The following is a 25,588-nucleotide window of genomic DNA, read 5'->3' on the forward strand; positions in this document are numbered from 1 at the left end:
ATAAATGAAACCAGAAAACCTGCTGAATCTGAAGAAAGTGCACAAAAGCCAAAATCCTGCTTTCCATGCCTTTACCTTCTGGACTAGGTCAAGCCAAACCACACTTTACTTCTTCACAGCACATGACTGGCCATGCTCTTTCACTGCACAGTGTTGGACACTTACGCCAACTACCAACTAAAGCATTCTCCCTTCTACCTTGAAATAAACACCTGAAATGGCCAAAACCCCACCAAAACTGAAGGATATTACTTTTTTCTTCTACTCTAGGCCAAAGGCCCTCTCTTTTCCATTATGTCTTACTAGCGAAGTAAGCAACCTTCAGAGTCCAGAACAAGGACTCCACACCTCAGGACAGTGCCCTAATCACAAGGCTAACAGCAAGCCTTGGAAGCAAGGACACGGTCCAGTTCTCCAGTGAAACTTCCTCACTTTACAGAAATAATGCAAGTTTCAGTAAGAAACAGCAAAAAGAAAGACTACAAGAGCATGCAAACACACACAAGCATGAGCAAGAAGGAACTTGATGTTACAGCACAACAATGCGGGCACTATCCCTGACATGAATTAAATTCTAGGCCCTACTCTCAAATTTTGTATTCAAAAGCCACTGTAAAGTGGCTTCATGTAAAGTGCATGGACAACACTGTGCCCAAGGCTGAGAAGATCAAGGACATATACAGACACTGAGGCACCCCAGAAGGTAAGAAAAGTTTGAGTTTCATGTAGTTCAATGCCCTCAAACCATCTAATATACAATAGGATCCGTTTATGGAATAGGGCCACACCATTGAGGCCTTAGCTCTCAGCCTGACACCCTTAAGTTTTATCAACAACCCTACATTATCAAAAATAACCGTTTGCATTCAAGTAGATATTCCTCACTGCCATCATTGTGATTAATTCAGATTTTACCTTGACAATAGGCAAAAGCCAGCTCCAAAAGATAGCTGCAGTTTTGACAAATGTTAACTAACATTAACCATCACCTGTAAACAAACTCTGTGGTTAAAATGATACTGGCAACTTGAAACAATTTCTCACTATACTAAATCGTTTTTTTACTCTACTTTTGACTTGACCAGACAATCTTACCACTAGAATCATCACAGAATTTCCACCTTTTCCCCTTTACTTGTAAATACATTAAATGGTAGCTATTCAGTCTCAGATGTACAAGGCAGTAAACCTCAGAGTCTTACACTTGGAAAAGAAAAAGAAAGACATCTCACAGCCTAAAAACATAAACCAATATGTTTCTTCAAAATCCTTCATACGCCCTGTCTCAGCCACGTTACTGTTTCACTGGAATACAATTTCAATGTGCTTCAGTTTCCAAGTACCAGAGACCTCATACTGACCTCTTTGGGGGCTTTATAATCGCCTGCAGTACACAGAGCAACGCTATACTCTATCCTAACCTATTACAAAAAATCAGTTGTAAAGCGTCAGCTTGATTGTTACCATACTGCTCATCTATTTGCATGAAACTGTACTTACATAAACTGTTTTGTAATCATGCATGTAATAGCATGCAACTAATGTCAACAGCAGCACAACCACAGAGTCTCAAGGAACAAAGTGTCCCTGCAACTATAGGCAACACAAAAAAGAAATCCACAGCACCTGTTGCCTACTCTACCTGTAGCTCACGCATCTCAGTAGCACGCTGAGATTCTGTTACTTACTGCCACACAATTCATCACGGGAAAAAAAGCCACCCAGCCAGCGTACAGCACCGTCCCCTCAAGAGGAAGACGGTCAAGTGCGGGGCGCGGTCCACGCTCACCGGACCGGGACACGTGCGCTCCCCAAAGGTGCTACCCGCGTCTATTTTCGCTCCCTCCAGACTCCGGCGCTGACCTTTCGCACAAATGCGGCCGCAGCCCGCGCCCCGCAATCGCCAGGGACGCCAGAGCAGAGCCCCGCGACGGCGCCGAGGGACCGGCCCCGCCACCAGCGGGCCCCCCATCGGCCGCGGGGCGGGAAAGTCACAGCCGCCCCGCCGCGCTCGCCCTCCACACCGGCCTGACCGCCGCCCCGCGACCAACCCACCCCGGGCGGACGCGGGCGGGAGGCACTGCCGCCCCACTCCCGCTCTGAGGTGGGGGCCACCGCCGCCCCTCGGCGCCCCGGCCCGGCCCCACAGGGGAGGAGAGGCGTGGCACAGCCGCCCCTCGAAGCCCACAGCTCCCGCCCCGGTCTGAGTTGGGGGGGGCGGGGGAGGGGGAGTAGTCCGTGCCCCCCACCCCCGGACGCCCCCTCCCAGTCTGAGGTGAGCGGGGGACACACGCACCCCCGGAGCCCCCCACCCCGCAGCCCGGTCCGAGGAGGGGGTCAAAGCCGGCGCCCCCTTCCCTCACTACAGTCTGAGATAGTGGGGCGTGCCACAGCCGCCCCCCCCCCCGGTTTGAATAGAGCCCCACCCGCCCCCTCCCCGGCGGGTCCGGGGGGAGCAGCGGGCCGGACCCCCGCGGCGCCGCCCGCCCCACCGGCGGCCCCGTCCCATCTCCCCGGCAACGGGAGAGCCCCGGCGCGCGGGGGTTACGTAACCTCGGCCCAGCGGGCGGGGGGGGGGGGGGGGGGGGGGGCGCGGCTCTGCCCCCCACGGCTGCCGCCTGCCACCCCTCTCCCGCCACCACCAGGGCGCCCGCGGGCCCCTCAGCCCCGGCCGGTCGCCGGGAAAGCGCCCGGCGGAGCCCGACTCACCGCGCGCACCACGTCCACCCTGCCCGGCGCAGCCCGGCACCGACTTCATACAGGCAGAAACGTGACTGAGCCCGGAGAGCCCGCCCCGCCCGCACGGCCATTGGTCGCGGGCGCGTGACGCCAGCGGGGGACAGGGGCGGGGGCGGGGCGCGCGCCTCTCCCATTGGCGGCGCCGGACGCCACTCATTTTACATAAGCCTCACGTGTGGCACCATGTTTCCACCGGCAGCCACGATCGCCTCCGAGCCTGCCCCGCCAGCCCGCCCCCCCCCCCGCGCCCGCCGCGGACGCGTCCCCGCGCCGCCACCAGAGCACTCACCGCCGGGCGCCGCGCTGCCTCCCGCCGCCGGCCGCTCCGCTCCCCTCCGCCCGCGCTGCCCCTCCGCCGCCGGACCGAAGGGCCGAGGAGGGCAGAGGTTACATCACGCCTGAGGGAAGCGACTCCGCCCCGCCCCCTCAGAGCCGCCCGTGACGTCAGCGCGCGCCCGCCCGCTGGGTCGGCGCGCGGGGAGACCGTTGGCGGCTGGCCGCGCGCCCGCTAACTGAGGCGGGGCGCGCGGCCCGGCCGCCAACGGCCGCGGCGCGCGCTCGGCCCTGCTGAGGGGAGACGCGAAAAGGCGGGGCGCGTTGCCCGGGAGCGCCGCGCGTTGCCCGGGAGCGCCGCGCACAGCCGCTACACAGCGCCCGGCCGCCTCGCGGCCCTCTCGGCCGCGGAAGGGTGGGCGAGGGTTGCTCGGGCCGCCCGCCGAGCGCGATCCGAGGGGGGTCAGGAAGCGCTCCCGCCCTGCCGGCGGGAAAAGGCCGCTCTGGAAGAGGCTCCTGAGCGCCGCCGCCGCTAACGGCCTGGCAGGACCCCGAGCTGAGGGGAGAGGGAAGCCAGCCCAGCCGGGAGAGCCTCGCACTCCTGGTGAGAGGATATCGACGCGCTGCTCGCGGTGTGGAGGCAGCAGCTGGGGCCTTCGGAGATTGCCCTGCCGGGGCCAGCCAATGGCCTCCCGGGGGCCCGGTTCGCTTACATAAGGGAGAGGCGCCCGTATCCCGTTTCCTGGTGTTGCCACCCGTGCTGGGTGCACGCCCTGAAGTTTCGAAACTGACCCCGCGTAGTGTTCAGAAGTTGCCGGGTCATAAACCAAAGTGCAGGACAGGCAAGCGTAGAGCTTCACCTTTCTCCGGCACCATGCAGTTAGGATCAGTTTGAATAACTACAAAAATGGTTAAACTAAAGAGTTTCCGAGGCATTAAAGGTATGTACTGTTCTCTTGTGGAAAACTAGTTCCTGATACGCTAATTACCATATGATGACTTTCCATTCCAAATGTAAAAGAAACAATTTTTCATATTTATTAAAAAAAAAAAATCTTTTCCCCATCTGTTCAGGCAAAACTTTCAGAGAGTATTGACATTTCCCATTTTACAGTAAAAAAAAAAAAAAAGAAAACATTTCTTGTGACATTGGTCACACAGGTTTTTGCTCAGGCCCCTGCACCATCCTAAATTGTGGTGAGAGAGAACCTGAGATTTGAGTTGCTACAGTTCAGCAGTGGAATTACCCACTGTTAAATAGTTAGCATGTTGAGTGGCACTGTTCTAGTCTCCGCATCTTCCAAGGCTGAGCAGAGCAATCAGTAGCTGAGAAATTAATGATAACTTATCCATATTCTTAACTTCCTTTATCTTCATAGTTGTACGTGGCTAAAAGAAGGAACAGAGAACGTGGCAAACCTCTGTCAGTCTTGGTGTGAATACAGCAGTGTGGTGTGACAGCATTTTTACACGCACTGCATATGTGCAATTGCTCCGTAGGATGTAACGCAGTAGAGCGCTATCAGGGCTTCCACTGTTTATCTGCAAAATGAGGTTAATGCTGCTTCCCTCCCTCACTGTGGTGTTAGGGATAAGTCCATTAGGTACATAGATATTTAAGCTATGACTGTTACAGAAACAGCCTGTGAGTGTGGACTATTTAACTCCTGGAGAGGAGAGGGGGTGGGCAGCGGAAGCATTAGGACCAGATTCAGCAACTGGATTTGTTGCGATGCACAAGTCAGCTTATCAGGATCCCATTCTTAGTTTGCACTCCTCTGAGGAGTCTAATTTAAAAACTAATCCTAATTAGATATTCTCTGTGTAGTTTGGTCAATTTACTGTTGCTGTTAGGTCATCCAAAATTTTGTCTTTTTTGTTTAAGTTCTCTGCTTCAGGGTTGCTTGGGTTGGAGGGATGTAGAATGACATTCTTGGTTTCCATGGGATGTTGTTTTTCATGTCATGTGCCAAAAATACCCCTCTCTGGCTGTGTGCTAAGGGCTATACCTCTTACCACAGATTTGAATTAAGGCACTTCAACCAAGGCAAAACTTTGAGGTCCCCCCAGCCCCGTCAGAATGCAAGCATGAGGAGCTGGAGGCAAACTATGGCACTGCACTAGAGCTGAATGAGTTTCCAGAACAAACAGAATAGGAGACACATTCATCACTGTAGCGGAGCATGCCAGTTCTAGCGGCAAACACTAATCACTACCACGAGAAAAAGCCAGTACCTTTTCCATCCTAGTAACTACCAGAGGCATTACTTGAGTTCTGCTTATTTTAAAGGGATACTGAGCAGTTATTTTGGTCAAGCTTACAGGAATAATTTTTAGGTCCTACTCCTGTCACTTTTTAGTGTTTGTAGCTTTCTATTTAGTTTACCAAAAACCAGGGAAAACAGTGTTACTCAAAATGTGATTGTGCATCTTAAGCCAGTTCAGTCCAAATTTTTCTATTGTGCCAATTTTCTGAAAGTTGCAATCATGTATATAGATACAAGTTATTCCAGGCAGCACCGGTATGAAATAACAAGAAGGCAGGCACATGGCTTCTAGAGGAATGAATATTACTTCAGACACAATGGCTCTTCTGCTGAGAAACAAAGCAAAAGAAAATGGTTGCAAAATGTTACAGGACAAAATTGTTTGTTTTGATTTTAAGGTCACTCTACCTAGTAAGTAGCTATAGCATAAGGGTTTTAATAGCAGCACGAGTAAAATATGTTTGTGTGTGCGTACACAAAAAGTTTTAAAGAACACAAAGATTGTAACAAAATCATTAAAATGGTTGTGGGTTTTTTCCAGCTTTGTTTATTTTTTTGTATTCAGTTGTAACTCTCAGAGCATGGTGAGAACAAATCTTTCATATATAAGGCAAGCCCTTTATATACATGTTTCACCATGTAACACACCACATCTCACACTAAATTCATCTGAAGTGGCTTTGGTTGGTGAGGTGGGGCACTGTCCTACTTCAAATTCTACCTGGCTCCTCCATTTGGTTTCACAAGGCAAATATCGGTCTGTATGAAACACCATGGAAGATAGCAGGCCTTCTTAAGTAGGATCCATCCATAAGCAGGCAGGTTTGGGCCTTGCTGTTTTCTTTTAACTGCACAACTAGCATTGCTCAAACTGCACTGCTAATATGTAATTTCCACATGCTCTTGAATCTCTTCCTTGCCTAGCTTCTTTTCCAGCATTGTATCTTTCTGAAATCATAAAAGACGAATTGGTAGAACTAGGCCTTTTCTTTTCTTTTTTTTCTTTTTTTTTTACTGCAAAGATTTTACGTGGGAAAAAAGTCATTTAGAAAAGTTTTTTTTTCATGAAACTCCCCCTGCTGCTTGCACACTTTCCAATATTATCAGAACTTTACACACACACACAAAATGCTGAGCCTTTTCCTAGCATACTTTAAAAAGTAGAATTTTTGCTTAACAAAAGTATTTTGAGCAGTTCTGATAAGCAGCAACATATTGACAGTATCAACATTTGGGGGGGGGTGGAAATCAAGTCTTTCAATGTGAAGAAAAAAAAAAAAGATAATTTGAGACTTCCTGAAAAATTACCTGAGGATTGCTTGCTTGGGTTTGCTTACTGTTAAAGAAATAGGGCTCATCTTTTTCAAGTAACTGTGCTTCCCTATCCACTTGTCCACTTGCAGAAGCTACAAGTTATACCACAGCACTGACGGAACTGTATATTGTTAAAAAAAAAAAAAAAAAAATCAATATTTTGCAGCTGGAGCCCATGTCTAATTCTTCATTTCCTAAGTCTAATTACTCATCATTTACAGTGACGCTGACAGTCATTGATTCTTGCAAAGATCCGGAAAGGCTTTTTTGCTAACGAGCAAAAGGCGTCCCTGTTACTGTCTGTACAGATGAAGGATGAGGGAAGGAAAAAACCCACTTTCCTCCTTACCAGTGAATATATGGACAGGTTTTTCTAAAAGCATTACAAAGTGTAGGAACAAACTATAACAAGCAGAAAGATAGCAATATCCATACAGTCTTGAAAACTCTTTGATTAAAATGTAAAGGAACGTCACAAACATGATAAAGAACTCCAACTCAAGCAGCGAGTTCCTGATAAGTGCTGCAGCTCGGAAGTCCTTTGCAAGGGTGTATGGCTGTCCCCAGCCAGAAAACCTTTCCTAAAGAGTTCTGGGGAATGTAGTTTTTCATTCTGTCCCCATTCTTACTGTTTTCTAGTTATTTTTATTAAATTCAGTTTCTGTTGGCAACTTTAGTGTAATTTTAAGTTCCAAATATGTTGAAGTGTGTCACATAAAGGAGCCCTGAATTGTTTGGTTTTAAAATGATTAGAAGGATACAAATGGAAGGGGTGTATCTCATCGCTGTAACTACATGTGCTGATCCCCAAGTCCATTAACATGATTTCAGAAGCAAAATACAGCTCTGAGCACTCCAGGTCTGGGATCCTGCTGTTTAGTGTGTATTAGCAACTCATTTTCTGTAGTCGGCCTCACAGAAGGCTGAAGAGAGCCTGAAATTGAATCCACAGTGCTGAAAAACGGTTTTAAACTTCCTGTATAACTCAGAGAGTGCTAGTCTGTGATTTCGCAGTCTACCTAAGGTGATCAGAGACCTGACACACCCACCAAAAGGTACAGTCCTACCTCCACTGAGTTAAAAATTAGAGATTATGCAACTGTACTGTCAGCCAGATTAGGAAACAGATTTGGCTGAAAACATCCCTTGAAAGAAGATTTTGGTTGGATCACATCACAGCTGCAGGAGCACCAAAGCCAAAACAGGATGGAAGAACACATTTTGGGTTGGAGCAGAGGGTCCAAGACCTATTGTACATAGAATTACAGAGTTAGGCACTTAAAATGAAATTTGCATGTCATTAGACTAGCATAAGAGAGCTAGTAAGAGATGCCAAACAGAAAAGTGCATCCTCATTCCTGCCTATTGTGTTGGATTTATGCACCCTCTTCTGCCCTGAAAGAAAGTCACTACATCAGGTTGGGGTTCACCATTCAAAACCGTCCAGACTTAGATGCCAAAGACCGCTTTCACAAGGTTTCTGAACGAATCTACCGTTTTGCTTTCATCAAGGGGGGGGAGTGCTGCTCTTCACCCCATCCCTGCCACCCCTACCACCTTGCTACCATGTACTCATGGTCATGTGGTCTTGACCCTTCCTTTTGCCCACTCTGCTACTTACTTGGCCCCTCAGTGAGACAGTTCAATTTGTTAATGTCAGAAAGCTTTCTGAGTTAGTTTCCTGCCTGTTAAGCAACTGAATCTGATCCCTTGGTGAGAAAGTACACTTCCGAGTCCATGCGTGGCATGGACAGGGCATGGGAAAGCTCTTTTTAAGGCAATGAGACAACAGAATAACATTTCCACAGCTTTTGATACCTGAGGCACACTACTTTCTGGATTAAATGTGGCCATGCATAGCAGATGTCCTTGAGACACCTGGATTCCTCAACACACACCTAAGCAGCCAGGCCTGTGATCTGGTGCTGGGCCTGTAACACAATGTATCCCAACCCTTGACTCCCCACAACCACTGATTCCTATGCATGCTCTTGGTATTGGTTTAAATTGGTTTCAACCCTATTTACTGGCAAGAGTCAGTTTACTGACCTCCATGACATTTATCATCTCCTTTTGGATTCAGTTCAGTAGAGTGAAGTATTATCAGTTTCTTACAGAAAAGGAGTGAGAGAGACACCTTCCTTTAAAAACAGAATAAGGACAGAGAGACAAGATCTGGGTACTGGCTTCCCCATCAGTGAGCAATTTTTATTAAATAGTCATTACATAAAATGTTGGACTAGGTCTTGGCACGGGATTGGAGCTGGACTCTTTCTTGTTCCCAGGTAAGCTCCCAATCATTGTGCCATGGAGTCATGTTCCTGCTCTTAACTACTAGGAATCTAGAGGCACCCTTCTTCCTTAATTTGTTCTCATTTTTAAGAAACAGATTATAACATTAACAGGTTATAACAGAAACATTGGTAAGAAATTGGGTGCTAAGTAGCAGACTAGCTAGAATCGGTTCCAACACACCTACAGTTCTCCTCATTGCAGTCATAGGCATAACTTAAGCCAGACAATCAGGCATTCCTTCTACTAAGAATGCTAATTATAGATCAGTGATTTATAGTTGGTGAGGAAGGAAGAGCCAAATTTTAAATGAGAAAGAGTCTCTTTCTGTATAATTCTGAAGAGTGTCTCTTAATTAAAAACACTTCATTTTCAGATTGAGTTTCCCATTACTGTTCTGCCTCAATTAGTTTTCCAGCGTTAGTTAACACATGAGCTGTTTTGAACTGAACGTTGCTGCTGCTGAAGTCAGTGGAAGCTTGATTTTGTTTTCAGGAAAGGGTGTATACTGACTGGCTGTGTTTGCTTCAGGAAGAGAATATACCCTGAAGAGAAGCCTGACATACCTGGCCACACTACTGGAAAACAAAGTAGGGATTTTAGTAAGCCTTTCAGGCACTGCAGAAGTCCCTTGTAGACTAAGTCAATTCAAGATACTTCAGTAAATAAAGTTTCACAGATTGTGTCCATAAATAAATTAGAATATTCTGATAAGCAATCAGAAATTCTTTTAATTTTAATAAATTTTAATAAATTAAAAGAGAAAGGACAGCTCACTTTGCACCCTGTCATTGATCCACAGCACCAAGGAGTGAAGGGTTGATACAAATTCTGTTAGGATAACTCCCGTTGTTTTAAATAGCTTTGGGAACTTGCTCTAAAGACGACAGTAACTGAAACAAAGAGGGCAGAAATCCTTCCCATCTTTGTGGATTATCTGGTGTTTAATAAGTATGAGCTTAACAACAGTCCTTTCCTCAGTGCAGCTCTAGGGAGACTTTCTTCATCTACCTGGTTTCCCAGGTATATGAGTTCTTGGAAATTATGGAGCTGAACTATCCTTGGGAATTCTTCCTATCTGTCACATTTGTAGGCACCGGCCAATAAATTTAAAATTATTAGGTGAATGGGGAGAGGCAAGAAAGCAGACAGAATCAAAGTGATCACATGAGCCTTATTTACATAGAAAAACACTAAAATATAGTACTCATTGTCATAATAAGACACATTCTATCCACTTGTAACATGTGATACTCAGCGGTAGGAGAACTTTGGAATTCAATACTCCTGTTGTGTAACTACACAATGAAAGAAATTAAACAGCAGTTTAATTCAGTCAGAAGGAAAAAATAAAACCCTCACATTCCTTAAAGGAGAAAGGTTAAAGGCCATGAAAGGGAAGCAGGAATTAGTAATCCTAAGTAATATTAGCTAATTGTTGCTCATTAGGGGAAAAGCTGCTGTCATCTTAAAGCACTGTGCTACAGGAAAGCTAAGGAAATATGTTTGAGAAAAAAGGGGTAGTAAGAGCAAAACAAAAAGATTGAAAAAAATCTTACCTTGCCAAAAAAGCAGAGCCATGAGATATGCCTCCTGTAGGCAATTATAAAAATGCTTTAGGGATCATGGTTTCCTTAGTGTCTGGGTAGAAAACTGGGTAAACATCAGGATTTCTTTTTTTTTAGTGGGTCTGAAAAACATATCCAGCTACCCTTCAGCCCTTTTATCGATCTGGGTAATTTACAATGGTTATTTTGTGTCCCCAGCCCTGCTCTTTCACATTACTAACCAGCTATTGTTGTTAATAATGCTGGTAGCTTTTGCTGGCTTCATTTAACACTGAAGAAAGCAGTGCTTAGTTAGGGAGGCTGATTCCTCTCATGCAGTAATAGCATTCTTGTTCTTTTTTGAATGAATACAATGCAGGGAAAACAGTGACTTGGGGCAGTCTTAGAGTAAATTTGCATTTTAGTGACAGCTTATGAAGGCATGTTCAAGCCAGCTTTAAAACAGTGGAAACTCCCTGGGTAGGTACAGAGCTTGGTGTGGATGCAAAGCCCACCCAAGGAGCTCTGTCAGTGCTGAGGCATTTAGCCCATTCTGCTAGAGCATTCGTCCAGCTGGTTAGCACAAAGCAGGTTTGGGCAGGCTGGTCTCTACTGCCGTCCTTGCAGCTGGTATCCTCCTGAGTGGTGGTGCTTATCAAGATTGCTGAAGTATTTCCTTATGTGTTCTCCTGCTCATGTGACTACTAGAAAGAGGATCATTTCCCTCTACAGAAAAACTTTGTATCTTTACTTTGTTAGCTTGCATATGGTCCTATCTGGGGTTCACTAGCAAGAGTTACCTAGCTCATGTTAAGAAGTGATAAAAGCAACATGTGTTTTGACTAAACTTAACGGCTTGTGTTTAAACACTAGGCTCATCTACTTCAGCTGTTAACTAAAATTAGTTGCTAAGTTTTATCATCTCTGCTCTTCTAACCTAAATTAGTCCAAGGCATGTGCACATCTCTTCTTGCAGCATGGAAGGCAAATTTAAGTTTCAGCAGAATTCCCTCCCCTTCCTCCCTCCCCTATATAGTACATAGTAAGTTACCTACTGTGGCATTTAAGCAACTTTACCAAAACTAAAAACTGAATAACTTTAAAACTAAGCTATCAGTTTGTTCTTACCTGCAAGTCAAAGAATTTACAAATCAGTCAGGCCGATTTAAGCCTTTCCTTGCCTTTACCTTCCTAGAAGGAACAAGACAGGTCTGAACACCAGCAGAATTTGAGGTGTTTTGGCCTAGTCAGAGAGGGTGCATGTGCTACTCTTCAAGAAAGCAAACCAAAAAAGGGAGAGTTTTTAAAATGACATATTTTATACTTCACTGGAACCTAATAACCAATGAATCAACTTTTCTTGTCATACACTGTCTACTGAGACAACATCTCCTCTTTTCAAGCTCTAAAATGCAATCAAAGTGCATTGTGTCACTATCTAAAAGCCATTCGCTCACTGCAAACTTCATCATTAGAGCTTGGACTCAGGACCCCCAGAAATACACATCAGTGCTCAAGACCAGAGACATGGTACTCCACAACATGTCACGAGGCTGTTACAAGTCACCACGCCTCAAATCTTGAGATGGAGCATCTTGTAATTCACACTGAGTTAATGCGAATGTCAGTTACAGAAGCCAAATCTATTTAAACAAACTCTTTCCCCAGCCACGTGGTGGATTACAGTACAATGAATTATATAGGGAGACCAATAACAAAATATACTTGAAAATTGCACTGTGCTCATCTAGACACAGCCGTTACGGGTGAAGTGAATGTACTCCATTTTTTCCAAATTAGGATGCCACTGCAAGTTAATTATGTAGGATCAGTCCACTACAATCAAATTGAAACAACAGGAGAAGACCTAGTATGAGCACTAGTGTATTGCACATTCAGAAAATCATGCTGGTATTTGCATGCTGTAACAGCTTAATCTGAGATGAAGCCTCAGTTCCACTTACATAATTGAGATTCTTTGTTGTTATTGGCATCAGTGGAGGTGAGATTTTATAATACCAAAAATGTTTCACAAATGAAGTTCAAATTTTCAACATTTACCCTGACATGTTATAATTTCTATTATCTACTTTCTCAAAAAGAGCTGTACCAAAGTGATTATTGATACACCGCAAGGTGGAGAAGCAGAGGTACAGCAGGAATTAATTTCTTAATTAATTGTTGTTAAAAAAACTGTTAAAAAACTGTGTGGAAGTTAAAAAAACTGTGTGGAAGTTGAGCACTCTCAGGTGTGAAGTCACATGACCAAGCCTTGATGGCTTGGTCAAACTAGACACAAATCTCCTTATTTGCAGAACCCTGTTCTCATCTCAACACAATTATTATTATCACCATCAAGGATGATGATCTCTCCTCAGCACACCAACATTTTGTATTTTTAAAACTTTTTGGTTTTAAATCCAGGACATAGAACTGTTCATTCATTAGTATTGGTATTAGTATTGTTAGTATTGCCATGTCAGTATCTGCTGCTAGCGGTGATTACATTGTGAGAGCTCGGACATCAGAGAAGATGTAATTGTGGAGGGACTGTTTTTTCAAACATGCTCCTGCAGCGAAGTAAGTGGCGTGTGAGAAAACTGCGCAGAGCTGACTACAGAACTCTTTGTTCTCCCTTCAGTTCTAGTTTACTGACTGTGGTGAAACCAGTTATTAAAAGGGAAGGTAGGGAATGTTCTTAAATGAGTCATGTTTGTTCTATGACTGTCAGACTGCATCTGTAACTGGTTCAGTAGCTGTGTTCAACTGGTGAAGTCACTCCCATGCAGCACATGACACAGGGAGCCTTTGTACAGACAGCTGCAGGCAACATTCTTCATATTGGCTCCTGACTTTAGAGATGTTCCATGAAGGGATCAACAGGTACTTCTCCATGTTGATGCGGTGTTTTCTAATGCTTGCAAGAGTACAAGACAGACCTAGAACACGTGAGAAACTTAGAGCCTTGCCATCTAAGACAAAGGTGCATTTATATTATATACTTGCTTTTTAAACAAGAGTTGAAAGAGTTTATTAAGGGCAAATGAGGCAATGTAATCAGTCACCCTGAGCAACGCCAAACCAGAGAATGCCAGTATGTAGGAGGTAGCCTTGGAAGCATCAGGAGAATACAAAGACCTTGATGGCTTAGTCAAAGTGTGCAACCATTGAGGTTAGACACAAATCTTCTGATTTCTTTTTTCCATAGAGAAAGTGGGGAACATAAGAGTTAAATGAAATGAGAAGTAATAGCTCTTGCAGACAAGAGAGAGAACAATATTTTATTCAGCACCATGAAAGAGCAAACAGGTGGGATGAAGCAGAGAGGGAGAATGAGACAATGCCAAAACCACAAAGAAAAATGCCATTAAGTTTGAGAATGCTTGAGAAATTTGAAGCCTGGTCTTATGTAACTGATGTACAGGAAACGAAAAAGAGATCTGAAAAACTGTTAAAACGAATGCCAGTTACAGCAGAATGGCTAAGCTGAGGGATGGACAACGCAGTTTAATCCCGTACAGACAAATGGTGACCAAATTTGTTTCGCGTTTGAGATTGAGTCTGACACTGTTAGTCTATGTTGGCATTGTTTGTGAAATAAATTCATTGGAATGATAAACAGTGACTGACAGCGCCCACGCTGTCACAGGGCGGTGCCGCCTGCCACTGTTTGGCATTCCCTGGGCTGCGCACCAGGGTGGTCGCAGCTCAGCTGGCCACAGCCAGCCCCGAGCCCGGCACAGCCTCACGTCAGAGCGCTGCAGCAGGCGGGTGGCTACGCTGCCGGCCAGCTAAAACATGAAAACATGTCTTTTTTTTTTTTTTCTTTTTCCCCTCCATTAAGGCAGTTTTAAAGCAAGACAAGAGTTCTTTTAAAATATTTATTTATTTATTTAGAGGAAATCAAAGTTTAAAAGACAACCTGCTTTTTGGCATTGCAGATACTTAGTGATGTGCCCACTCTTGTCAACACATTTTAAGGAGAGGACAGCAGTTTCCCCAGATCTCTACCGGAAGCTCCCACAGATTCTGCTATGGTCTGCAAGAGAAAGCAATCAGGAACAGAAGCTACTAGTTTGGATGGGTTGAGGTTTGATTCCTCCCTCATGTCTGAGTCAAATAGGAGCAGACACTTTTAAAGAGCTCACTTTTAATGATTATGTGCCTTTTTGCTTCCTCTCTTTTTCATGTGTTGTACAGCTATACAAGGCTGAAGAAGAGTTCACACTGCACTTAATCATGTATTAATGATCTAACTTCCCAAAGAGAATTTTGTAATAAGATCCAGACACAGGGATGCCTGTAAGACGGCGGTGTCTTAATGGCATCAGAAAACAATTCAATATCCTACTTGAGAGCTGATACAGCCAAGGGAAGCTCATAATGGGCACAGCACCACCAAAATGCAGCAATGCTGCTTATACAACCAGTTATACTCCATAGGGCTTCAAGTTCTAGGCTTAGCTGCAGAAGAACATGTGGGCTGGCTCTTCGTCTAGATTAAAGACAGGCCTTGAGGATACTGCTTTTGCCTACAGCTCCCCAGAGATGCCTTTTCTCATGAACAAAGACTGCTACTCTTATTTTTTCCATCTAACTGCCAACCCTAAGCATCTCAAAAATTTTCAACTGGCATTTGTGTTCAGACGGAACAGAGATGTCTGAGTAGTCAAGAAATGCTTAAGCTGGTGAGTGCAGTAAGCAAGAATTTTACTTTTGGTATATTAACACCTCTGGAAAAAAAAAATCACTCAAACTTTGAGACTTTTGAGTGAAACAAAAGACCCTGAAATGAAACTATTAGTTGATTGCCTACCATAGGTAATGTCTCAGGCCATCTAGCTATCATGTGTCTAGGCATTGGAGGTATCAATAGGATTTGTTTTGGTGGTAGAGGCAGGAGAATTTGGATCAAATTCATCCTTGAGGATATCGCTTACTATTGTTTCACCAATGATAATCTTGTTGGTCCTAAACTGTAGAAGTAAGAGAAAGAGATTTAAAAAAAAAGCAACAGGTGTAACACAGGATGATTAGGATGACTGCCACAGGGGTGAAAAGGTAAATGCAGTTGTGAGAAATACTAGTATGGTAGTAGGATGTTTCAGGTTTCTCTAATACAGACAACGTAATGTTTGTGCCACCACATACTGCATTTGGCGAGCCTTTACTTGGACCAGAGCACTGACTGCTGCTCTGGTCATAAGCAATGGAACTGGCAACTGTGCAGACATGGACTGTCAGGATGACTAAGGAGGACATGGGCTAGTCAAACTGAAGAAAAATAGCAAACAGAAGAGTAAGAATTATACATTGTTCCCAGATAGTAACCAGGACATTAGAAAGAGTTTTCTAGCCAGCTCAGAAATGAAGTTCAGATCAAGATTTCTAGAGGACTGAAGGGGACCAAGAGTGCATGCAGTTATCAAATGGTGCCTGGTAAGCAGGTGGAAGGATGGCAAAACTAATCCAGACAGTTCCTGGTGATAAAAAAAGACTGAACTTTGTCACTGGAACTTGTAGGTGTCTCCAAAGTGGTTTGAAAGGAGATGGAATTGTTCTTTGCAAGTGCAATATGTACACTATAATAACAATCAAGGCTTCCTTTGTCTAGAAAGTTATATAAAACTGGTTTACTTTCCTAGGTCCTCAAGCACTATTAACCCCGGTGTTCCTTGTGGCATTACAGTTTCAGATGCTTCCTTTCTGCATCCTATTCACAGTTAAACTCACTCACTGGATTCTGAGCTGAGAAAAGGAACTCCTCCCCACCCTCCTGGTCATTTGACATGGACTAGGGAGAATTTTTGGTTTTCTCTCCTCTGTAGCTTTCTTGGATCATTAGGAAGGAAGTTTAACAAAGCCTGGGTTAGTGAAGCGCTATATGATGCTGGCGATACCCTTGATCTATCCAGGTCTTTCAGTGCACTGTCGTTATGGTTTACTACAGATTATCACAGAGGCATGCACTGTATGGTATTGGGAAGTCTTTCCAGGCTCCTGGTAAAGCTGGACCATGGAGCAAGTGTTTTCTAGGCTAACCCAGAGAATATGTAAATAACATGGCACTGGATTGTACATCTTCTAGTAAAAAGAACAACCTGCCAGTTATTAGATAAGCAGTAGAAGTTTAATTATCAGATCCACTGACTACATTCAACAGAGTAAAGCTGCTTTATGGCCAACAGAAGGTAGAAAAGCCAGGCTTACTTGCCTTTGTAAGGCAGTTCAGCTAACAGCTGTTAAATTATAATTAGACTGTTCAGATGCTAAGGGAGAAGGCAAGGGTGTTATTTCTGCAGAATTGTTCTAAGAGCTGCCTTAAAAGTGTAGTAACTCAGTGCATTTGGTACCAGGAAATTCCCATAGTAAAATGTATTTAGTATGTCTGCCGCATTGTGTTAAGAGCTTTTGATGATAGCTGCCCAGACCACAGGTGGTGTTACAAGGTTACGTTCCCCTAGATTTGAAATACCTGGGAAAGCAAAAAAAGATGGTTTGGTTTTATAATAGTCATCATCACTGCCTAGCTCTCTCTCATATAGAGCTCTAGCAGTCTCAAGATTACATTTTTTCTTCTCAGATTGCAATTCTGACCATCTTTAGTCATGTGAGACATTTTTTTGAAATTTTAGATCTGTCTGGAGCACTTAAAAGCATCTTATTCATTCACTTACCTCGTGTACTTCAGCTCAGAAAGCACAGTATATAGACAGTCACTTCAAGGTTTGTTTTATCTTTGAACTATCTTCTACTGACTTTCCAAAGCATATGCAAGTCCCAGAGCTCTTCACCCTACATAACTTAGTAATCCCTAAGAAGCAGTCCTTCCTTTTGCTCCCTGCACTTCCATGAATTATGCAAATCTGCTATCTGAACAGCATGCAAAAATACATTAGATTTTTCATATAATCTTACTGATTCTGCCATAACCACCTTAATCTCTCCATTACATTACAATTTCATTTTCACTTGGTTTTATCATTTGCTAGAATTCTTTGTAAGCTTGAAAGTCCGAAATGGGGACATTTTGTTTCAACAAAACTGAGCTAACTACGCAACCTGACTATAAGAGCGCTAATGGAGTATTAGCCCATTGTGCTCTCTTAATTATTAGCATAAGCCTCATTTTGGCTTTGATCGGTTTCCTGTGTTCTTCAATATCAGATTCATATGCACCAGTCAACCTAATTCACCCTCTCACTTAGTCCTTATTTGCTATTTCACGTAGATCAGAATATGCACTTTATGAAATCAATGACTGCTTTTTCCCAGCTCCTCCTTATATACTCAAAGTGCCTCCACTTTATTGCCAGGTATGCCAAGAGTTACCAAGGAAAAATCTATAGCTTTACTAATAAAGCACTGTCATATAAGAAGGCATCTTGACATTACCTGATTTCGGTGTTTTTGCGTGGAGAGAGACGATACTGTGCCTTTTATACATGCTGAGTTGGTTTGCAACAAAATTAGAAGAGCTTATTGAATGAGAATAACACCCCATATGCATGAAGGTGCAGAGCTACCCAGGAGTTACTGGAAGGTTATATATTTTAAAATGTAGGTGTAGTCACTAGGAGGAGGAGAAAAGCAGCTTCCAACTCTTGTCCCTTCAAAGAGCTTAATTACTCATTAGGAATAATGATGGCAACAGTCACCATGCCCCTTTAAGCCATCACACTAGTGGCCATCATCAGCTGTTTCAAGTTAAGGCAGAAGATGACCCTGCAAGAGAATCTGTATCCCTCTCACAGAGAATCCTTCTTTCTTGGTTTAAAAAATGTGTCCAAAGCACACCAAATTTGTGAACTAACAGTATCTCATGGCAATGAGTTCCCTGAGTTAACTGTGCCCTATTAAAAGGAAAACATATGTTACGATTAAGAAAGTTAAGAATAAGGTCAAATGCACTAAATGCATTCTCCCATCTGCTCCTCTTCACAATTCTTTATTTGTCGTACCACTGTCTCCCCTCCCCCTTTTTGTAGAGTTCATTATTGTTTATGCAACAGAAGTGGTTTTTTTCTTTTCTATTAGACTGAATATATAAAAACTCAGTGTAAATTAGAAAATCTTAATTTCCAGAAGTCTTTAGCACTTAATACAGAGATGGAATGAAAGCTGAAGCTGCTTAACTGTCCTTAAATTATGTGTATTTGGAACAGAAATGACACAAAAAGCAACTTCTTAAAACAAGATTTATTGGCACAAACGTATATGTTACAAATGTCTACGATATTCTTGGAAAATATGTTCACCACTTCAAAAAAAATCACTGTCCACAGAAAAGTACAGTAATATCAAACTTTGTAAGTCATCACAATTTTAGCATCAAAATGCATGCATTCATCATTTATAAATGGAATTCCACTGACCTCCAGTAAAGCACTTTAAGAAATTTCCTGGTATCCACAATATTATTTTTCCTCCCCAGGTAGCTCTAATAAGATGCAAATTGAATGTTTTTTGTAGAGGCACAAATCACAATTTCTTGCTCAGTACAGCTGAGTCTATGAGGTGAGAGATGCTGTTCTCAGCACAGACTTTCAGCTCCTTTCTGAGTGCATTACTACAGAGCTTAAAACTACCATGTGTCCTTTAAAAGGATGCAATTGAAGATTTGGTCTGGAGTTTAGTTTTTCAAAGGGCAACTGAAAACTTATTTCTGGTTATTCCTATTAGAGAAAATAAAGCTTGAAGAATTAAAAGGAAAGAGGTAGAAGAAAGGTTTTTGTTTTCCATTGCCATTCCAGCAGTATTTGAAAGACAGGTGGCATTGTTAAGGTGACTTGTGAGGAGAAATAGTCATCTCAGTAAATCCTCTTCTTTCTTTGGTGCCAGTCTAGTAACTCAGTAGCCAAACAAGGTTTTGTCACTGACCTCAGACAGGACAGAACTAGACTTCACCAGATGTCCTGAATCTGATCCTATGCCTATCCTCAGCCTCACTGTTAGAGGACCTGGCTTCACATACACAGAGGGGAGAGAATGCACTGATATCCTCAGCATGATCAGATCTGGCTTAGTCCAATGTAAACGAGGAAGAAAGAAAAGTTCTTGATGGTCAGTGGAAGCTCTTTGAAAAATGGGGGCTGCACTTACTCCCACTGGATCTGAATTTGACTATAATCAGATTAGTGCACAAAAAAAAGGCAAAAACATAAACTACATACACTTATGAAGGTGCATACTGCACTTTTATCAACCTTGGTAGGGCATAGAATATATCCAATGGCAGAATTCACTATGGAATCACCAGCCTTGGGGATTTTCAAAACTCATCAAGACAAACCCTGTACAACCTGATCCAACCTCAAAGGTGGCCCTGCTTTTAGCAGGAGATTGGACTAGATAAACCCCAGGGGTCCTTTCCAACCTAATTTTTCTGTCATTCAAAGGAAAGGCTTTTCCTCTCCTGAATTAGAACACGGCACAGATTCCATATCAGGCCTGCATTTAGTAAGGACAAATGAGGGTTTTTTGTTGTCTTAAACAGAGAATGGAAATTCTCTATATGCTTAACCACATGTTGAAGTCGCTTCCAGAACAGGGCATGCTTTGCTCTTCTTTCTGGGCCGGAGAGTGTGAAATACTCAACCATCCGTCCATTTTAAGTCTACAGCACTGACTTGATTAGATAACACCTCCAGTGGCTGCTTTTCTGCATTAAGACTCAAGTATAAGTCATTAAGGAAAATACTAATTAGCTGGCTACAAACTCATTTCCTGCAATGACTAAAACAAGTTTATAATAAGAGTTCATATATTGCCACTAAGAGAACTTTTTATGCTGCAAAACAAACTAAACATTGCTCACAGTAGATAGTGGCTATGTTTCATCTCTTTCATACTTGGGAAGAGAACGTATCACCCAAATGGCAAATGCTTGCCTACGTATATAAGCACTTCTTTCGGAAAGGGGGAGGAAAAAAGAATAGGAGTTGTCAAATAAAAAACTAACCTCTACAACAGTTGGTGTTTCCCCCTCAAAATGTATTTTTGCAACAGACAAAGGATGTTTTTAAGCCCCGCTCTTGAGTAGGAGGTACTAATTTCTAATCTTTCAGTGGTGCTGATATACATAATGTGACTAATATTTTACCACGTATGTGGTCGGGGGAGGGAGGACTTTTCATTTGCAAGACAAAGTAATGATGTTTTTCATGACAAGTAGTGGGCTATCAGTAACATTTTATTGTGCAGACCTCTGAGTGTGTCTTAGCTACATTAGCATTTTATTTTATTTCCAATCTGGGGAAAAAGCAAACAGAACATAGATTGAACTTAGCATTTCTGCATATATCTCCTGTGTTTTCAAGAAAAAAGTGAAAGGAAGTAAATTCAACTACCATTTGTCATAGTTCATTTTAAGTAGTAGTCCACATGTACTTCAATAGACTAGTACTACTTAGTTTTAACATACGAAAGGTGCTCTTAGGTATAGCCACTTATAAATGTTGGCTATATTTCACTTAAACCATTTCCCAATTTCCTATCTTGTCATTATCACACTATCCTTATTTGCTGGTTCCTCTCTTTTCCATCAAAATTGATGAAATTACTGTTACAAGAAATGTAATTAAAATTCCAGTGTTACAATTAAAGTAGTGTAGCAAAAATGCTGTTGTCTAGCAGTCAGGAGCCTTCTTTTGTATCATCATGTTGAACCAAATTAAGATCCAGGAGCCATATTCTGCCTCCAGTGTTCTCGTCCCATCAGTGGAGGCTGGTTTGAGGACAGCCGGGCATTATGGGGAGGAAGTTCTGCTCCACTCAGGCCTGCCTCAGCTCTGACTGAGGTCAACAATAACAATATGGCAGAAGGCAAGGAGTCAACTCAGAGGGCAGCAGAACAACCCTAGCCCCAATATGCTATGTTCCAAATACACTACACTTCAAAACCACAAAGGCTTTCTAAGAGAACAAAGAGACACTTGAAGAATAATGGAGAAGCCAGACATTGTGAGAAGAGCTGAAGAATGGAGAAGCTTTGTTCATAATTATCTTTGTTGTCCTCCATGGTATTTTCTCTTTGAGAACAAATACTTTGCCCTTTTAATCTTACAGCACATGGCTTCTTTGGTTGAATAGAGTCTTATGTATGAAGCACGAGGCTGTATTCATGTTTTAAACCAGTACAGGTTATGATTTTTTCTTTGGACAGTTAGCAGATGTGATACAGTCATGACAGAATGAGGTTACTGCAGAAATGACTCAGTGTTGAATAATCAAGTGTTTACTCCACCAAAACTGCCACAGTTTTTCTGCTTTATTGTAAAATGTAGCTTTTAAATGTCAGTGCATCAGGAAGAAAGGTAAACTCCTTGGGTGGCTCAGATCTCTTTTTATGCATGTGTTTAAAGGCAGACAGTCTTCTGGTTCTCAATGGAGAAAAAAAGCTACTGAGCACATCAATGGAGACATACATTAATGAAATAAGGAAGGGAAATTAGCTGAAGAGGAAAAGAAAATCCTTTCTTGAAGTGGAATAGAGAAGTGTTTCTGAAGGAGACCAGATGAAGAAAGAACAATTGATGTGAGGTTCTGGTTTGATTGTTTCATACATCCCAATCTAGTATCCCTCCTGAAAATAATGTGAAATCTTCAGCCAATCATTTCTCTAGATACAATTCATTTTTTTAAAACTACATTCTTCGGCCTTTTTGGTTTTGCAGGTAATTTGAGGGTGCTTGTGCTTTCTGTTGCATGAAGAAACACATGCTCAAATTATCTCGTCTACAAGAGGGACATGAATCAGGTGAGAGGAAGAACTGGCTGGAAGAGCATCTCGCTATTCTGACTACATAGGGGGCCCAAAGGTTGTCATCTGTTATGGCTCTAAAGGTCAGGTCAGGACACGAATCCAGACCAAAAAGACTTTGGTCTCTTCAAGGCCTTTCCCTAATACTCGCTGTGTACATTGGGAGTGAGCCCGGTGCCTTATATGGCTACTGGTTTAGCCCTCTTCCCTGTTTAAAGGGCAGGAGAAGCAGGGTTGAGATCACACCCAAGTGCTCTCTAGTTTCTTTGCAAAGGTCTAGCACCAACACGTGCAATTAAGGGGCTGTCATAAAAAAATAATAGATTATACGTACTGCCACTGGGTGGATAACCACCTATGGAATAGAGAAAAACTCACTCTGTAAAAGCATGAGAGAAAGTTGAGTAACATCTGAGCTTCTAAAAGTTCCTGAAGTTTGAGTCTCCCATGGTAGATGCACTTCTGAGAAGCAGACATCACCATTTTACAGGTATGCTCTAACAGAGATGTCCAGTCATAAACTTGCTCTTAAGAGCTAAAATCCATTGTATTCAGACAAGAAGCAGCTCAGCTGTTGATAAAGTTACGTGAAGCCCTGCCAGAGGAGCAGTGACAGAAATGAGACACAGAAACAGAAGAATTTCAAAAGGTCTTGCTACCCAGATGAAAACGTAGCAGATTGTGACTATTCTAATTAATTCCTTGCACAGTTAATACTGTCCTGTTCTTCTGTCATTGTGAGTGTTTAAGAAACTTATTGTAGATCACTATTTAAAAAGAAAAAAGCCAAGTATTTTACTTGCCTGAACTGCTCCTGGAGCTAACCTCATGCAGGTTCCAATAGAACTAAAGTGCCAACTTTAAAAATCAAAGTGACTACATTTCTAAATCACTTCCTGTCTTACAGACCCCGGGTAACATTCAGAATCTCTATCAGATTCTCCCCTCCTCCTTCTAATAATATTGGATTACGTTGGACTATGTTGGATTGACTGTGCTGTTACATAATGTTGTCAAGTGAAAATCAGGTCAAGTGCCCCGTTTGGGCTTCCATACTACTTGCTCCTGCAAGTTCTGTGTACCAATTTTTTTACGTTTAAAGCCACATTTATGTTATTGCAAGGTGAGCTAAATTAGAAGGAAGAAGTAATGCCCAAGCAGAACCTTACTAGCCTGTGGATAGCGGAGGCAAATAACACTTCTTCAACCTCAGAAGCTGATGTGCACTCATTGGCAAGCCAAACAGCAGGTGTGGTACAAGCACAGACCAGCTCCTAACCATCCCATTTCAGCTATGCTGTTCCTGAATGACATATCATGCTAGCACCCTAGCTGTACAACTGTAGCCCAGAAATCAGAGGAAGAGTAAGCGCTTCTTATAAGGATAGAATATGCAAGTCTCAAACAATGTCTAACTCTGGCTAAAGCTATCAAAATCCTTGCTTCCAGCCAGAGAAGTCTTCAGTTCAGTCCCCAAGATGGCAGTCAGAAAGCAATTAGCCTTGCAGTCCCCTGAGGGTTTGCTGGGGAGTGGATAAAAGGAAGCCCTTCTGTGCCTTTTTACCAGCCCAAGGTAAAAGCCTAGGCAGTGGTAAGTGATGAAGAGTAGTAGTTGAAATTCTACCCAGTAATTGAAATTCTAATTAGTGCTGACTAAACAAGAATGAGTTAACCTTTTCATGGGAAATTTACTATTACAAGTAGGCAGTTGTAACTGCATGAACATTTTAAATGTAGAGGCAGTGAGTGGAAAGCAATCAATCCTGGCTTCAACACAAATAAGATCTCCAACTGTGTTTATATAGATTGTCCTCTGTACCAGTCTACGTATACGTGATGGTGTTGCACAATCTATGACCCTGAACAGTCCTATATTACCATATTCTCCTTGCAGAAGAATTAACCCTCTGCAGGAGCAGTTCGACTCTGGGTCTGTGCATCAGGGAACGACATACTTGTTCATGCTTCTTGGGCTGAATTAGAAATGTTACATGGCTTATCTTACTGATTGCAACCAACCAGCACAGCACAACTAGCAAACACTGAGCATTCATGAGCACACTATACGCAAACAACTTTAAAGGGTTAAACACCTTAATTTAGCATATTTCATTAGCACACAGGAGGAAATTGTCTCTTCACAAACATTTTACAACCCTCTAGAGGCTAGGTTTCTTGACTAAACTCTTCCTTGCAAATTGTCACCAACATTTAGCAGTCATCCCCATTAGTTACTGTTTTGAGGGAGAATGAATACACATTCCACAACCAGCAGTTTCTCTTTTCCGTTCTCCCCTAAAGCTCCCCTTTGATTATTAACTTGCTTGAGATACATTAACTAGGAGGATGTAAGCTTTGCATCCTGATAGCAGTTTCATTACAGTTTCATTTGGAAAATTTGCATCTTTATAGTTAGAGGATCCAAACTCTTTGATGTGTATTTGCAGCCATATCAGCTAAGTAGTCAGTTCAGACTCTCACAGGAGAAGAAACCATCTACATTAAGGATCTGTATCAGCATATAACCTTACTGATTGTACCATCTCCAGTGAAAGCTATCTTCATCTCATCAGTCCTTTCAGCATTCCTGTAGAGAAGCCCTGGGAGGATCAAGCCATGCTCAACATGGGTAGGGGTGGCAGAGTCTCACTCTTAGGAGATAATTCTTTCATATCAGCTAGCCAAACATCTTAGTAGTTTAAAAAGGGTCCTGAAGTTGGATGGCTTATTCCTTTTCCAGCGAAGGCTCAATTATACATAGCATTCAGTGTGGCACCTCATGGAGTCAGGCCCTTCATGAGAGCAGAGTTTTCCGTCTGGCCCATGAGGATTTTAGAATTGTTTATGTACTCACTCAGCTGAAGGACTGAAGTGAACAGTGCATACCAGGGAGTCCAGTAGCACATTAGTAACTTTGAAAATTAAGTTTCATTAAGACTGTGGCCGCTTACTATTTAATGATATGAAACAGTACATGTGAATATGAAGTAATAAACATATAGGGAAAAAATGCAACTGGATTTCAACTGATCATTGCTTATTCTTTCTGCAAAATTCTACTTAAGCACAATTTGTATATACCTCCACTGCAACGAGCTGGTCTGGGTCTCTGTTTTTTTAATCTAAGACCCTGTCAAGAGAGATGCTCCACAGTGGGAATATTTGCACTATTATTATCACCATTCTATGCCCTAATTAAATTGCAGACAAAAAAAAAACCCCTAAAAACAATTTTTTTTTTTAAATTCTATGAATTCTTCTTAGAAATTCTGAAGGAGTTATCCTAAAAAGACCCCTTCAGAATTTCCTGACTCAAAATTTGATAATTCATTTTTAGTTTGGTTAACTATGATTAAACTATTAAGTGTTTAAAAAAGAAAAAACAAGGAATTCAA

At 42.7% G+C, this 25,588-nt stretch overlaps 1 protein-coding gene across 10 annotated transcripts in view; it reads right to left on the reverse strand.

The window, feature by feature from the left end:
* PER2 (period circadian regulator 2) overlaps positions 1–3,141 on the reverse strand; it is a 52,877-nt gene extending 49,736 nt beyond the window's left edge. For 6 of the 10 annotated variants that reach the window (XM_075158137.1, XM_075158133.1, XM_075158131.1 and 3 more), the window contains exon 1: positions 2,710–2,801. Coding sequence is in view for 1 of the 10 variants with exons in the window: in XM_075158127.1 (XP_075014228.1) it covers positions 2,710–2,758 (49 nt within the window). In the remaining 9 variants the exon portion in view is untranslated. Of the gene's footprint in view, positions 1–2,709; positions 2,802–3,028 lie in introns of those variants that run through there. The other 4 variants (XM_075158136.1, XM_075158134.1, XM_075158127.1 and 1 more) reach the window with 4 other exon arrangements.
* Between the last annotated feature and the right edge of the window lie 22,447 nt (positions 3,142–25,588).

Source organism: Calonectris borealis, chromosome 9 (genome assembly GCF_964195595.1).
Source record: "Calonectris borealis chromosome 9, bCalBor7.hap1.2, whole genome shotgun sequence".
NCBI classification, from domain to species: Eukaryota; Metazoa; Chordata; class Aves; order Procellariiformes; family Procellariidae; genus Calonectris; species Calonectris borealis.